This window comes from Antedon bifida, chromosome 2 (genome assembly GCF_963402885.1).
Source record: "Antedon bifida chromosome 2, ecAntBifi1.1, whole genome shotgun sequence".
In the NCBI taxonomy this organism is placed as follows: domain Eukaryota; kingdom Metazoa; phylum Echinodermata; class Crinoidea; order Comatulida; family Antedonidae; genus Antedon; species Antedon bifida.
Window position 1 is genome coordinate 20,469,821 of NC_136227.1, and position 17,341 is coordinate 20,487,161.

General features: G+C 32.5%; 1 protein-coding gene and 1 long non-coding RNA gene across 2 annotated transcripts; one reads left to right on the forward strand and one right to left on the reverse strand.

Annotated features, from left to right (window-relative positions):
• The first annotated feature begins 10,714 nt into the window (after positions 1 to 10,714).
• On the forward strand, positions 10,715 to 17,099 carry LOC144858156 (uncharacterized). Its single transcript, XR_013616250.1, has 2 exons — positions 10,715 to 11,098; positions 16,603 to 17,099. It is a non-coding gene; the product is annotated as an uncharacterized LOC144858156 (long non-coding RNA).
• LOC144858140 (uncharacterized) lies at positions 11,462 to 14,757 on the reverse strand. Its single transcript, XM_078714644.1, has 2 exons — positions 12,097 to 14,757; positions 11,462 to 11,987 (listed from the first exon to the last, which is right to left on the reverse strand). The coding sequence occupies exons 1-2, from the start codon at positions 14,737 to 14,739 to the stop codon at positions 11,709 to 11,711; spliced, it is 2,922 nt and encodes a 973-aa protein (XP_078570770.1). The 5' UTR covers positions 14,740 to 14,757; the 3' UTR covers positions 11,462 to 11,708.
• Positions 17,100 to 17,341: the final 242 nt, after the last annotated feature.

The following is a 17,341-nucleotide window of genomic DNA, read 5'->3' on the forward strand; positions in this document are numbered from 1 at the left end:
GTGTTTTTATGTTAACAAATTTTGACGAAAATCACAAAATGGTCTAAAACGTCTCCAAATGCGATTTGAAGCTATTCTGTACACTTTGATGTTTTTATGTTAACAAGTTTTTTCGAAAATCACAAAATGGTCTAAAACGTCTCCAAACGCGATTTGAAGCTATTCTAAGCACTTTGGTGTTTTTATGTTAACAAGTTTTTTCGAAAATCACAAAATGGTCTAAAATGTCTCCAAATGCGATTTGAAGCTATTCTGTACACTTTGATGTTTTGTGTGAAAAGTTTTGTCGAAATGCTCAAAATGGTCTAAAACGGTTTCTAATGTGATTTTAAGCACTTTGATGTTTTTGTGTAACCAAGTTTCATCGACATCCTCAAAATGGTCTAAAACGTCTCCAAATGCGATTTGAAGCTATTCTAAGCACTTTGGTGTTTTTATGTTAACAAGTTTTTTCGAAAATCACAAAATGGTCTAAAACGTCTCCAAATGCGATTTGAAGCTATTCTAAGCACTTTGGTGTTTTTATGTTAACAAGTTTTTTCGGAAATCACAAAATGGTCTAAAACGTCTCCAAATGCGATTTGAAGCTATTCTGTACACTTTGATGTTTTTATGTTAACAAGTTTTTTCGAAAATCACAAAATGGTCTAAAACGTCTCCAAATGCGATTTGAAGCTATTCTAAGCACTTTGGTGTTTTTATGTTAACAAGTTTTTTCGAAAATCACAAAATGGTCTAAAACGTCTCCAAATGCGATTTGAAGCTCTTCTAAGCACTTTGGTGTTTTTATGTTAACAAGTTTTTTCGAAAATCACAAAATGGTCTAAAACGTCTCCAAATGCGATTTGAAGCTATTCTAAGCACTTTGGTGTTTTTATGTTAACAAGGTTTTTCGAAAATCACAAAATGGTCTCAAATATCTAAAAATGCTATTTGAAGCTATTCTAAGCACTTTGGTGTTTTTATGTTAACAAGTTTTTTCGAAAATCACAAAATGCTCTAAAATGTCTCCAAATGCGATTTGAAGCTATTCTAAGCACTTTGGTGTTTTTATATTAACAAGTTTTTTCGAAAATCACAAAATGGTCTAAAACGTCTCCAAATGCGATTTGAAGCTATTCTAAGCACTTTGGTGTTTTTATGTTAACAAGTTTTTTCGAAAATCACAAAATGGTCTAAAACGTCTCCAAATGCGATTTGAAGCTATTCTAAGCACTTTGGTGTTTTTATGTTAACAAGGTTTTTCGAAAATCACAAAATGGTCTCAAATATCTAAAAATGCTATTTGAAGCTATTCTAAGCACTTTGGTGTTTTTATGTTAACAAGTTTTTTCGAAAATCACAAAATGGTCTAAAACGTCTCCAAATGCGATTTGAAGCTATTCTAAGCACTTTGGTGTTTTTATGTTAACAAGGTTTTTCGAAAATCACAAAATGGTCTCAAATATCTAAAAATGCTATTTGAAGCTATTCTAAGCACTTTGGTGTTTTTATGTTAACAAGTTTTTTCGAAAATCACAAAATGGTCTAAAACGTCTCCAAATGCGATTTGAAGCTATTCTAAGCACTTTGGTGTTTTTATGTTAACAAGTTTTTTCGGAAATCACAAAATGGTCTAAAACGTCTCCAAATGCGATTTGAAGCTATTCTGTACACTTTGATGTTTTTATGTTAACAAGTTTTTTCGAAAATCACAAAATGGTCTAAAACGTCTCCAAATGCGATTTGAAGCTATTCTAAGCACTTTGGTGTTTTTATGTTAACAAGTTTTTTCGAAAATCACAAAATGGTCTAAAACGTCTCCAAATGCGATTTGAAGCTCTTCTAAGCACTTTGGTGTTTTTATGTTAACAAGTTTTTTCGAAAATCACAAAATGGTCTAAAATGTCTCCAAATGCGATTTGAAGCTATTCTGTACACTTTGATGTTTAGAGTGAAACATTTTTGTCGAAATGCTCAAAATGGTCTAAAACGTTTTTAAATACGATATTAAGCTATTTTGTGCTCTTTGGTGTTTTTGTGTGAAAATTTTTTGTCGAAATGCTTAAATTGGTCTAAAACGTTTTTAAATACGATATTAAGCTATTTTGTGCCCTTTGATGTTTTTGTGTGAAAAGTTTTATCGAAATGCTCAAAATGGTCTAAAACGGTTTCTAATGTGATTTTAAGCACTTTGATGTTTTTGTGTAACCAACTTTTTTCGAAAATCACAAAATGGTCTAAAACGTCTCCAAATGCGATTTGAAGCTATTCTAAGCACTTTGGTGTTTTTATGTTAACATGTTTTTTCGAAAATCACAAAATGGTCTAAAATGTCTCCAAATGCGATTTGAAGCTATTCTAAGCACTTTGGTGTTTTTATGTTAACAAGTTTTGTCGAAAATCACAAAATGGTCTAAAACGTTTTTAAATACGATATTAAGCTATTTTGTGCTCTTTGATGTTTTTGTGTAAAAAATTTTTGTCGAAATGCTCAAAATGGTCTAAAACGTTTTTAAATACGATATTAAGCTATTTTGTGTCCTTTTATGTTTTTGTGTGAAAAGTTTAATCGAAATGCTCAAAGTGGTCTAAAACGGTTTCTAATGTGAATTTAAGCACTTTGATGTTTTTGTGTAACCAAGTTTTTTTGAAAATCACAAAATGGTCTAAAACGTCTCCAAATGCGATTTGAAGCTATTCTGTACACTTTGATATTTTTATGTTAAAAAGTTTTTTCGAAATTCACAAAATGGTCTAAAACGTCTCCAAATGCGATTTGAAGCTATTCTTAGCACTTTGGTGTATAAATGTTTAACAAGTTTTTTGGAAAATCACAAAATGGTCTAAAACGTCTCCAAATGCGATTTGAAGCTATTCTTAGCACTTTCGTGTTTTTATGTTAACAAGTTTTTCGAAAATCACAAAATGGTCTAAAACGTCTCCAAATGCGATTTGAAGCTATTCTAAGCACTTTGATGTTTTTATGTTAACAAGTTTTTTCGAAAATCACAAAATGGTCTAAAACGTTTTTAAATACGATATTAAGCTATTTTGTGTCCTTTTATGTTTTTGTGTGAAAAGTTTAATCGAAATGCTCAAAATGGTCTAAAACGGTTTCTAATGTGAATTTAAGCACTTTGATGTTTTTGTGTAACCAAGTTTTTTCGAAAATCACAAAATGGTCTAAAACGTCTCCAAATGCGATTTGAAGCTCTTCTAAGCACTTTGGTGTTTTTATGTTAACAAGTTTTTTCGAAAATCACAAAATGGTCTAAAATGTCTCCAAATGCGATTTGAAGCTATTCTGTACACTTTGATGTTTAGAGTGAAACATTTTTGTCGAAATGCTCAAAATGGTCTAAAACGTTTTTAAATACGATATTAAGCTATTTTGTGCTCTTTGGTGTTTTTGTGTGAAAAATTTTTGTCGAAATGCTTAAATTGGTCTAAAACGTTTTTAAATACGATATTAAGCTATTTTGTGCCCTTTGATGTTTTTGTGTGAAAAGTTTTATCGAAATGCTCAAAATGGTCTAAAACGGTTTCTAATGTGATTTTAAGCACTTTGATGTTTTTGTGTAACCAACTTTTTTCGAAAATCACAAAATGGTCTAAAACGTCTCCAAATGCGATTTGAAGCTATTCTAAGCACTTTGGTGTTTTTATGTTAACATGTTTTTTCGAAAATCACAAAATGGTCTAAAATGTCTCCAAATGCGATTTGAAGCTATTCTAAGCACTTTGGTGTTTTGATGTTAACAAGTTTTGTCGAAAATCACAAAATGGTCTAAAACGTTTTTAAATACGATATTAAGCTATTTTGTGCTCTTTGATGTTTTTGTGTAAAAAATTTTTGTCGAAATGCTCAAAATGGTCTAAAACGTTTTTAAATACGATATTAAGCTATTTTGTGTCCTTTTATGTTTTTGTGTGAAAAGTTTAATCGAAATGCTCAAAGTGGTCTAAAACGGTTTCTAATGTGAATTTAAGCACTTTGATGTTTTTGTGTAACCAAGTTTTTTTGAAAATCACAAAATGGTCTAAAACGTCTCCAAATGCGATTTGAAGCTATTCTGTACACTTTGATATTTTTATGTTAAAAAGTTTTTTCGAAATTCACAAAATGGTCTAAAACGTCTCCAAATGCGATTTGAAGCTATTCTTAGCACTTTGGTGTATAAATGTTTAACAAGTTTTTTGGAAAATCACAAAATGGTCTAAAACGTCTCCAAATGCGATTTGAAGCTATTCTTAGCACTTTCGTGTTTTTATGTTAACAAGTTTTTCGAAAATCACAAAATGGTCTAAAACGTCTCCAAATGCGATTTGAAGCTATTCTAAGCACTTTGATGTTTTTATGTTAACAAGTTTTTTCGAAAATCACAAAATGGTCTAAAACGTCTCCAAATGCGATTTGAAGCTATTCTAAGCACTTTGGTGTTTTTATGTTAACAAGTTTTTTCGAAAATCACAAAATGGTCTAAAACGTCTCCAAATGCGATTTGAAGCTATTCTAAGCACTTTGGTGTTTTTATGTTAACAAGTTTTTTCGAAAATCACAAAATGGTCTAAAATGTCTCCAAATGCGATTTGAAGCTATTCTGTACACTTTGATGTTTTGTGTGAAAAGTTTTGTCGAAATGTTCAAAATGGTCTAAAACGGTTTCTAATGTGATTTTAAGCACTTTGATGTTTTTGTGTAACCAAGTTTCATCGAAATCCTCAAAATGGTCTAAAACGTCTCCAAATGCGATTTGAAGCTATTCTAAGCACTTTGGTGTTTTTATGTTAACAAGTTTTTTCGAAAATCACAAAATGCTCTAAAATGTCTCAAAATGCGATTTGAAGCTATTCTAAGCACTTTGGTGTTTTTATGTTAACAAGTTTTTTCGAAAATCACAAAATGGTCTAAAACGTCTCCAAATGCGTTTTGAAGCTATTCTAAGCACTTTGGTGTTTTTATGTTAACAAGTTATTTCGAAAATCACAAAATGGTCTAAAACGTATCCAAATGCGATTTGAAGCTATTCTAAGCACTTTGGTGTTTTTATGTTAACAAGTTTTTTTGAAAATCACAAAATGGTCCAAAACGTCTCCAAATGCGATTTGAAGCCATTCTAAGCACTTTGGTGTTTTTATGTTAACAAGTTATTTCGAAAATCACAAAATGGTCTAAAATGTCTCCAAATGCGATTTGAAGCTATTCTAAGCACTTTGTTGTTTTTATGTTAACAAGTTTTTTCGAAAATCACAAAATGGTCTAAAACGTCTCCAAATGCGATTTGAAGCTATTCTAAGCACTTTGGTGTTTTTATGTTAACAAATTTTTTCGAAAATCACAAAATGGTCTAAAATGTCTCCAAATGCGATTTAAAGCTATTCTGTACACTTTGATGTTTTGTGTGAAAAATGTTTGTCGAAATGCTCAAAATGGTCTAAAACGTTTTTAAATACGATATTAAGCTATTTTGTGCTCTTTGATGTTTTTGTGTGAAAAATTTTTGTCGAAATGCTCAAAATGGTCTAAAACGTTTTTAAATACGATATTAAGCTATTTTGTGCCCTTTGATGTTTTTGTGTGAAAAGTTTTATCGAAATGCTCAAAATGGTCTAAAACGGTTTCTAATGTGATTTTAAGCACTTTGATGTTTTTGTGTAACCAAGTTTCATCGAAATCCTCAAAATGGTCTAAAACGTCTCCAAATGCGATTTGAAACTATTCTAAGCACTTTGGTGTTTTTATGTTAACAAGTTTTTTCGAAAATCACAAAATGCTCTAAAATGTCTCAAAATGCGATTTGAAGCTATTCTAAGCACTTTGGTGTTTTTATGTTAACAAGTTTTTTCGAAAATCACAAAATGGTCTAAAATGTCTCCAAATGCGATTTGAAGCTTTTCTAAGCACTTTGATGTTTTGTGTGAAAAATTTTTGTCGAAATGCTCGAAATGGTCTAAAACGTTTTTAAATACGATATTAAGCTATTTTGTGCTCTTTGATGTTTTTGTGTAAAAAATGTTTGTCGAAATGCTCAAAATGGTCTAAAACGTTTTTAAATACGATATTAAGCTATTTTGTGTCCTTTTATGTATTTGTGTGAAAAGTTTAATCGAAATGCTCAAAATGGTCTAAAACGGTTTCTAATGTGAATTTAAGCATTTTGATGTTTTTGTGTAACCAAGTTTTTTTGAAAATCACAAAATGGTCTAAAACGTCTCCAAATGCGATTTGAAGCTATTCTGTACACTTTGATGTTTTTATGTTAAAAAGTTTTTTCGAAAATCACAAAATGGTCTAAAACGTCTCCAAATGCGATTTGAAGCTATTCTTAGCACTTTGGTGTTTTTATGTTAACAAGTTTTTCGAAAATCACAAAATGGTCTAAAACGTCTCCAAATGCGATTTGAAGCTATTCTAAGCACTTTGATGTTTTTATGTTAACAAGTTTTTCGAAAATCACAAAATGGTCTAAAACGTCTCCAAATGCGATTTGAAGCTATTCTAAGCACTTTGGTGTTTTTATGTTAACAAGGTTTTTCGAAAATCATAAAATGGTCTAAAATGTCTAAAAATGCGATTTGAAGCTATTCTAAGCACTTTGGTGTTTTTATGTTAACTAGTTTTTTCAAAAATCACAAAATGGTCTAAAACGTCTCCAAATGCGATTTGAAGCTATTCTAAGCACTTTGGTGTTTTTGTGTTAACATATTTTTTCGAAAATCACAAAATGGTCTAAAATGTCTCCAAATGCGATTTGAAGCTATTCTAAGCACTTTGGTGTTTTTATGTTAACAAGTTTTTTCGAAAATCACAAAATGGTCTAAAATGTCTCCAAATGCGATTTGAAGCTATTCTGTACACTTTGGTGTTTTTATGTTAACAAGTTTTTTCGAAAATCACAAAATGGTCTAAAACGTCTCCAAATGCGATTTGAAGCTATTCTAAGCACTTTGGTGTTTTTATGTTAACAAGGTTTTTCGAAAATCACAAAATGGTCTAAAATGACTAAAAATGCGATTTGAAGCTATTCTAAGCACTTTGGTGTTTTTATGTTAACAAGTTTTTTCAAAAATCACAAAATGGTCTAAAACGTCTCCAAATGCGATTTGAAGCTATTCTAAGCACTTTGGTGTTTTTATGTTAACACATTTTTTCGAAAATCACAAAATGGTCTAAAACGTCTCCAAATGCGATTTGAAGCTATTCTGTACACTTTGATGTTTTTATGTTAACAAGTTTTTTCAAAAATCACAAAATGGTCTAAAAAGTCTCCAAATGCGATTTGAAGCTATTCTGTACACTTTGATGTTTTGTGTGAAAATTTTTTGTCGAAATGCTCAAAATGGTCTAAAACGTTTTTAAATACGATATTAAGCTATTTTGTGCTCTTTGATGTTTTTGTGTGAAAAATTTTTGTCGAAATGCTTAAATTGGTCTAAAACGTTTTTAAATACGATATTAAGCTATTTTGTGCCCTTTGATGTTTTTGTGTGAAAAGTTTTATCGAAATGCTCAAAATGGTCTAAAACGGTTTCTAATGTGATTTTAAGCACTTTGATGTTTTTGTGTAACCAAGTTTCATCGAAATCCTCAAAATGGTCTAAAACGTCTCCAAATGCGATTTGAAGCTATTCTAAGCACTTTGGTGTTTTTATGATAACAAGTTTTTTCGAAAATCACAAAATGGTCTAAAACGTCTCCAAATGCGATTTGAAGCTCTTCTAAGCACTTTGGTGTTTTTATGTTAACAAGTTTTTTCGAAAATCACAAAATGGTCTAAAATGTCTCCAAATGCGATTTGAAGCTATTCTGTACACTTTGATGTTTAGAGTGAAAAATTTTTGTCGAAATGCTCAAAATGGTCTAAAACGTTTTTAAATACGATATTAAGCTATTTTGTGCTCTTTGGTGTTTTTGTGTGAAAAATTTTTGTCGAAATGCTTAAATTGGTCTAAAACGTTTTTAAATACGATATTAAGCTATTTTGTGCCCTTTGATGTTTTTGTGTGAAAAGTTTTATCGAAATGCTCAAAATGGTCTAAAACGGTTTCTAATGTGATTTTAAGCACTTTGATGTTTTTGTGTAACCAACTTTTTTTGAAAATCACAAAATGGTCTAAAACGTCTCCAAATGCGATTTGAAGCTATTCTAAGCACTTTGGTGTTTTTATGTTAACAAGTTTTTTCGAAAATCACAAAATGGTCTAAAACGTCTCCAAATGCGATTTGAAGCTATTCTAAGCACTTTGGTGTTTTTATGTTAACATGTTTTTTCGAAAATCACAAAATGGTCTAAAATGTCTCCAAATGCGATTTGAAGCTATTCTAAGCACTTTGGTGTTTTTATGTTAACAAGTTTTTTCGAAAATCACAAAGTGGTCTAAAACGTTTTTAAATACGATATTAAGCTATTTTGTGCTCTTTGATGTTTTTGTGTAAAAAATTTTTGTCGAAATGCTCAAAATGGTCTAAAACGTTTTTAAATACGATATTAAGCTATTTTGTGTCCTTTTATGTTTTTGTGTGAAAAGTTTAATCGAAATGCCCAAAATGGTCTAAAACGGTTTCTAATGTGAATTTAAGCACTTTGATGTTTTTGTGTAACCAAGTTTTTTTGAAATTCACAAAATGGTCTAAAACGTCTCCAAATGCGATTTGAAGCTATTCTGTACACTTTGATATTTTTATGTTAAAAAGTTTTTTCGAAATTCACAAAATGGTCTAAAACGTCTCCAAATGCGATTTGAAGCTATTCTTAGCACTTTGGTGTATAAATGTTAACAAGTTTTTTGGAAAATCACAAAATGGTCTAAAACGTCTCCAAATGCGATTTGAAGCTATTCTAAGCACATTGATGTTTTTATGTTAACAAGTTTTTTCGAAAATCACAAAATGGTCTAAAACGTCTCCAAATGCGATTTGAAGCTATTCTAAGCACTTTGGTGTTTTTATGTTAACAAGTTTTTTCGGAAATCACAAAATGGTCTAAAACGTCTCCAAATGCGATTTGAAGCTATTCTGTACACTTTGATGTTTTTATGTTAACAAGTTTTTTCGAAAATCACAAAATGGTCTAAAACGTCTCCAAATGCGATTTGAAGACAAAAATTTTTCACTCTAAACATCAAAGTGTACAGAATAGCTTCAAAGCGATTTGAAGCTATTCTAAGCACTTTGGTGTTTTTATGTTAACAAGTTTTTTCGAAAATCACAAAATGGTCTAAAACGTCTCCAAATGCGATTTGAAGCTCTTCTAAGCACTTTGGTGTTTTTATGTTAACAAGTTTTTTCGAAAATCACAAAATGGTCTAAAATGTCTCCAAATGCGATTTGAAGGTATTCTGTACACTTTGATGTTTAGAGTGAAAAATTTTTGTCGAAATGCTCAAAATGGTCTAAAACGTTTTTAAATACGATATTAAGCTATTTTGTGCTCTTTGATGTTTTTGTGTGAAAAATTTTTGTCGAAATGCTTAAATTGGTCTAAAACGTTTTTAAATACGATATTAAGCTATTTTGTGCCCTTTGATGTTTTTGTGTGAAAAGTTTTATCGAAATGCTCAAAATGGTCTAAAACGGTTTCTAATGTGATTTTAAGCACTTTGATGTTTTTGTGTAACCAACTTTTTTTGAAAATCACAAAATGGTCTAAAACGTCTCCAAATGCGATTTGAAGCTATTCTAAGCACTTTGGTGTTTTTATGTTAACAAGTTTTTTCGAAAATCACAAAATGGTCTAAAACGTCTCCAAATGCGATTTGAAGCTATTCTAAGTACTTTGGTGTTTTTATGTTAACATGTTTTTTCGAAAATCACAAAATGGTCTAAAACGTCTCCAAATGCGATTTGAAGCTATTCTAAGCACTTTGGTGTTTTTATGTTAACAAGTTTTTTCGAAAATCACAAAATGGTCTAAAACGTTTTTAAATACGATATTAAGCTATTTTGTGCTCTTTGATGTTTTTGTGTAAAAAATTTGTGTCGAAATGCTCAAAATGGTCTAAAACGTTTTTAAATACGATATTAAGCTATTTTGTGTCCTTTTATGTTTTTGTGTGAAAAGTTTAATCGAAATGCTCAAAATGGTCTAAAACGGTTTCTAATGTGAATTTAAGCACTTTGATGTTTTTGTGTAACCAAGTTTTTTTGAAATTCACAAAATGGTCTAAAACGTCTCCAAATGCGATTTGAAGCTATTCTAAGCACTTTGATGTTTTTATGTTAACAAGTTTTTTCGAAAATCACAAAATGGTCTAAAACGTCTCCAAATGCGATTTGAAGCTATTCTAAGCACTTTGGTGTTTTTATGTTAACAAGTTTTTTCGAAAATCACAAAATGGTCTAAAACGTCTCCAAATGCGATTTGAAGCTATTCTAAGCACTTTGGTGTTTTTATGTTAACAAGTTTTTTCGAAAATCACAAAATGGTCTAAAACGTCTCCAAATGCGATTTGAAGCTATTCTGTACACTTTGATGTTTTTATGGTAACAAGTTTTTTCGAAAATCACAAAATGGTCTAAAACGTCTCCAAATGCGATTTGAAGCTCTTCTAAGCACTTTGGTGTTTTTATGTTAACAAGTTTTTTCGAAAATCACAAAATGGTCTAAAATGTCTCCAAATGCGATTTGAAGGTATTCTGTACACTTTGATGTTTAGAGTGAAAAATTTTTGTCGAAATGCTCAAAATGGTCTAAAACGTTTTTAAATACGATATTAATAGTGGGGTGCCTTAGGGTCAAAAACGTTACACGGATGACAAAGTTTTCAAATTTTGCACATATGTTCACTTGGACATACAGATTAAAAAAATCACTGTAGCCAAGAAAAAAAAAGTATTTTATGACCATATTTGGAGTATTTTCAAAATGGCCGCCAAAACAAAATGATGGTCCATATCTTAGTAACCGGTAGGGGTACAGAGTTCATTTTAGTGTTAAATTGCTTAGAACACATATGTTTCTATTCACTCTAATACAACATTTTATTAGAAAATGGCCGGAATCATCATTTCCGGAATTGTGACCTTTGACCCTAGTATGGTCATATCTCGATAACTACTGACAGTAGAAACATGAGGTTGGTCTTAAAATATTCACAATATACATGTTAGTATTTGGTCTAACGAACTATTTTTCCCAAAAGTGACTGGAAATCATAATATTGACCTTTGACCCGATAACCTCAAATTTCGTTACCGAATGCGCATAAAATCAAAATATTGGGCTTAAATTGTCAAAAATGTATATTTTTGTATTAATTAAGGTAATGACTGAATTTGTCAATTGACCAGAAGTAATGATATTAACTTTTGACTTAAATTTTGTTTTATATCACTACAACATTGGCAGTAAATCGTCAAACACTTATTTTTCACGCAATACATTGTTTTCTCAACAAATTTAAACAATTACTTTTTCATATGATATGTTTGTTTAGAATGATTCAGATTGTTGTATCTAGAGATATGGCCTACCTGGTTATGTGTAGAGGAATGTTACATTTTACTATGCGTGATTACATTTCCAGATTATTTTCTGCAAGTTGTAAGCTTCAATAAATTAATATAACTGTTTTGCAGTGTATTATATTTACAGTTTACACTTCTTCATTTTATATTTCAAACCTCAGTTATTAAAAAATAAAATAAATAATAATAATAAGTATTAACTATGTCTTAGAAATAATAAATTCTGACACGGATCGTCTGTATTCAATTACGAGTAATATTATCTGGGACATTTGCAGCTGCACAGTTCTGTACAAGGGAGGTTGGATTTGGCACATTTGCAAGTCACACAACCACGGTCAGATTTGCAGCCACATTTGATAAGTTCATTGCAGGCCTTGGCTGCTTCTGGTTTAGTCATCCAAACTGGCTTCCAATGTGTGTCTTCTAATGTCCAACCCCAATCTTCTGGAGTAGGAATAGTTGGTTCAGCATTCTGACAAGTGGTCCATATACCTCCTTGATATATGGCTCTTTTCACATGTTGAAGTAATGCATCCTACAATATAAATGTAATATAATGTACAAACAATGCTGTTTAGTTGAATAAAAAAAAGTATGCACTAAGTATAAGTTTAATTGTATTCCAACCATTCAATTTTAATTACCTGGGTGGGTGGAACATGAGCAATATCCTTGTTCTTCTGTGAAAACATATTTCGACGGGCTTCATTTACTGATAATGATATGCTGCTTTTGTTGTATAGAAGAATAGTGAGCCGCTCAATATGTTTGAAGTTGAGAGAAAGACAGTCAACTTGTTGAAAAGGATGTCTGTACATGGAAAGAAATGCCTCTGTTGCCTCTGGAAATGATTTCCATGCTTTCCAAGCACTCTTCTTACTCTTACCGAAAAATGAGGATGTAGTGTCACAACCTGAAAAAGCATGGAAAAGTGGAAGGGCGCATGCCATGCTTTCACCTAGATGTCTACACATGTTGTTGATGTTATAGTAACAGAAGTGATTACCAGTGCCGAATGCAACCCACAGTTTCAGTTCAGGAAATCGATGGCAAAGATTGAAAAATTGACCAATTAGAATGATGATAATGTCAGTATCCACAGTTCGCACCATGATTTGTCTTGCACCATGCTCCAACGAGTGCACCAAATGAATTACAATCCTGGTATCTGCTTCTTCTTGTGTTGAGTTACTCATGTTGTTTCCTTTAGATATGACTGATGTACCCTTTGTTATGTACACATTCTTGTTGTCTGTAAATGATTGTTGTTCAACTAACTCAGACAAATATAGGAATAGTTCCTCTTTGTTTTTGGAATTAAGAAGGAAGTCTTTCCACTTGACAGGTGTCTTGGTTTTTGGTTCTACTTTTAAGCGTACACCTTTACCTCTCTTCTCTCTAGTAGATTCTTTAATGCTTGATGAAATATATCTATCCCACACAACATCTATGCGGCTGGTTGTCAATAATTCACGCTTAATAAAACCTAAAAATACTTGCTGGCCAAATTCAAGAAAGGTAGGCGCAGTGGGCAAAGTGTGTATAAGAGTTCCTCCGTCAAATATTTTTGCATCAAAGCGGTTTGGTGGTTCTGGTTGACCGTCACAGTTAAGACATTTCAGTAACTCTGACTTTGTCCCAAAGCGAAGCTTACCATCGTCTGAGAGAGCAGGTGGATAAAATTGGTTCTCATGTGAGAAAAAAACAGCAAGGTCGCCGTCTCTTCGCTGGTTTGCAATGTATAATCGAGCAAACAGACTAATCTCATCGCGAGCAGCACTTAACTTATTATTTTTCTGTTTGCATTTAGTCTTTCTTGATTTCAGTAGTGCCAGTGAATTTTTCTTTATGGAATCGTGGATTGACTTGCTTTTGTCTTCAAGTACTTCTTTCTTAAACGTATTGTAACGTGATTTTCCTATTTTCTCTACCGTTCGAACGGTGGTAATAACCGACTCTTCTGCACAATATCTGGTGTTCAAAATCAGCAGCTCTGGACAGTCATCTTGAAACGGATTTCCAAATCCTCTGATTACTTCAATCAAACTCTTGCTTTGTTTTTGAAAGGTTAGCTGCGTTGAAAGGCCCTCTTCATGGTGATTGAAATTTACTTCAGGATCTTCTGGTCGCGTGTAACCCTCTTCAAACTCTGTTAAAAGCCGTGCCTGTTCTGGTCCACTAATCATCCATCTTTTGAATGCAGTAGGATTTTCAGTAAGGCCCACAGCTCCTCCTTTACCCTTAACCTTTGCATTATCCTGCTCATGTGCCTGATCTCTGGGGATACAGGAGAATCTGTTGTTATTCTTGTTAACAACCCAATTTTTGTAGATATCTTCCTTGATAGCAGATGGTAGTGCTTTCATGTCACGGATGTGAACACTTACCCAACGACTGTAATTCTGATGGTCAAATGCGAAAAACAGGTAGATAAGTGCTTCAAGGGCTTCTACAAAAAGTGGGAAGTTTCTTTCACGATGCGCTCGGATAAAAATAAGTATGAGGACTTCGGAATTTAGGACAATGTCCCAAAATTGAAAAGTAGGACTTTTATCAATCATGTCGAGTCGCCATCCTTCGAAGCTTGTATTCTCGTTACTGAACATTTCACTTTTCTCGTAAGCCTCACGCTGTAGCTTATGTAGTACAAGAGATGTTACTTGGTGGGCATGACGAGTACGAGTAATATGGGAACATGTCAAAAAGGAGTCAACTACCCCTGAAGTACCAATACCAGCTTCAGTAAGAGCATTAGTCCATCCAGAGCAGGCTAAAAAATCGCCAAGAGCATTCCATAATCCCTTTTCTAGATGAAGGCCTCCAAAAAGGATAACATATTTGTCCTCTCCATAGATGTCTGGCCATTTCCATTGAATGTATTTGGATTTTGCAAAAATAGGACAATCACATGCCATTACCGGGATCTGACCAGGGTTCAAAAATTCTGTTGTTGATTGTAAGATGTTCATACCATGTTTTATCATCGCTATAGAATCTGCTTTTTCCTGAAAAAGTGGCAATAAAGAGCTAATTGCACGTGGATTATACGAATACGATTGAAGAGAGGCGTGATAAGCTGCCCAAGAAATAGGTTGTCCTTTTGTAAGCGTTTCCAACTTCAGAAGATCCATGGCATGCCTCATCCACTCTCCTTCCCTCTCTTGAGCCATATGTAGGTTTCCTTCAAACGCAATTGGGTTACTATTCGGCACAGACGTCGTTAAAATATTGAAGGAAGCAGCTGGTACTACAGAATACGTTTCTGGTAGTTCAGGCTTTACCATCATCGCATTCTCAAACTGTAAAGTTGCTGCCTCTCTGCGTATTCCTAGGTTATCAGCTGATGGCTGTTGGACTATGCTAATTCCAGTCCCATGAAATGATCCTTGTGCTGAGGTAGAAGAAGGATTATAGTCTAAATTGTCTAATGCTCCAATTACTGCCAAACCTTTCCGAAGATTAGACGGACACACAATATCATCAGTCTTGAACTGCTTACACATCGAGTAAGTTAGAGATTCCTCAAGTTGAAGGATTCGTTTGTAGTTGATGCTTATACCTAACTGTGCAAGTTGATCTATGAGTAGCTTACTTCTGGTATTGGTGTGAATAAGCATCCCAATGTAAATTGGTAGAGGTGGTTCTCGGTTTAGGTTATGACGCTCAGTAGGCCTACCAGTTTCTTCTCTTACCTTCTTCTTGGAGTTATAAGAAATCAATTGGGATATTGTAAGGCATGTCTGTGAATTGTCAACGTGCTCCTTCGTGTTTGGCCCATATAAAATCATAGCTATCAGCATTTTTAAACTTGGTGATACCATCTCTTGGCAACGAGGAGGAAATGCCCCTTTGAACTGAAAACCATCCGTCATTTGAAAAATATCTTCTCTGCAGATTTTTGCAACCTTTGCAAACAACAGCGCTTCTTCTTCATACTGTCGACGATGCACATCTTTCCACATTTGATATATGGCCTCTTCAAAAATTAAAACACATTTGTATCCATCAAAATGCTCATGTAGGCCCATGGTTTCGAAATGTTGTAGAAGGATTTCTTTCAAGCGCGTTTTATTAAATGATATATTCTCTCCAAATTGATGAAGACGATCTTCAAACCAAGAATGTAAATGTGATAATTGAAATAACAATGTTCCCTCTTCTACTAATCCCTCTACATAAGAAACCAATTCTGCAAACACTCTGCCTTTCACACGATCTCTTTCTGTTTTAGAAAAAGACAAAGTATTGCTTTGATGTTTTCTATATCGATTTCTAAATTGCGTCAAACAATCCATGTGGTATTTTGCTGCAATAGCTACTAAATCACCATTCGAAATAGTAGCAAGAAGATCAAAATCATTCATTTCTGTCGCCATTCTTCGAAGTATTTTTGTCAGTGACACCTTTGAGTATTCATGAAGCTTTTGAAATGTATCTTTTTTGCAGAAAATACAGTTATTTCTGCTAGGACTTGCAACTTTCTGTCTTTTTGAAGACCGCTCTTTCGTATCTATGTTTTCTTTTACTTGATGTTTTCTTAACCTTTCCAGCTTAGTGTTGTTGAACTTCAAATGGCAAGAATGATGCCACGAGGCACCGTTTTTAATAAAAGCCTCCGGTGTACCATGGTCTCCATATTCTAATGAAAGTGGTGAAGCTTGTAGTTGCTTAAAGCCGTCTACATTGTTTAAAAACGCTTCGTACACACATCTAGCATTAATGTTTCCTCGTTTTTGTGGACACCTTAAACTTTCCGATGTAACAGACTGGCATATAATGCATCTTGACCAGTCCATTGTAAGTGTTTACTTACACCTAGTCTAGTCATAGGGCTAGTGTCTCGAACATAAATTCTGTGAAATATATAGAGTAAACTTAAACAAATAACAATCCTGATAGTTAAAAAATAATTATGAATGTTTTTCTTTTATTCATTTTCTATCATTCATGTTTTAACCAAAATATGTGTAAGAAGCAATTCCTGTACCTATGGGTCCTAAACCTATAGCCTACATCAATTATTTAAAATTATTAAAAAAAAATTGTAATTATTAAAATTATTTAAAGTTAAATTTAATAATGATGTGTAATTGCAATATAATTTTTCACAAAACTACACTTGGGACTCCCTGTAACTAAGCATTTGCTAGGCCTATGAGAGGCATCCGCTTTGCATTGCCACAGTCGTTTTCGCCGTGGAGGTATGCCTAGCAACGAGCCTGTGTTAGCCTAGCCTAATTGATAATCAATTTAAATGCTTAAAAGAAACAAGAAAGTAAATTAATGGTAACCTAATGCTTTAAAGTGGTAAATCAATATATATATTTAATAAAAACACTTGTTTGAAATCAACAACTGCTTTATAAGCATAAAAATACTTACCACTTGGCAATTATCCACCTGTCAACACGTTTGACTTCATAAACTTTTAGCCAATCAGAATGCCGGATTTTATGAATACTCATTTTGGAGGGAAATCTTTGTCTAGGTAATACTATAGTAATTGATTGTATATAAAAGGGGTTCTATGGACCTTAAATAATGAAATCATTGTTATTATTAGTATTTATTATTCTCAAATAGAAACTATTATAACAAATATTGTGATTTATTTTAACTGGTCTTTGGAATGTTAAAAAATAGATTATGTCGAAAAGGCACTGCTTCTCTATAACACTGAAGTTAGTTGTAGTGATATAAAACAAAATTTAAGTCAAAAGTTAATATCATTACTTCTGGTCAATTGACAAATTCAGTCATTACCTTAATTAATACAAAAATATACATTTTTGACAATTTAAGCCCAATATTTTGATTTTATGCGCATTCGGTAACGAAATTTGAGGTTATCGGGTCAAAGGTCAATATTATGATTTCCAGTCACTTTTG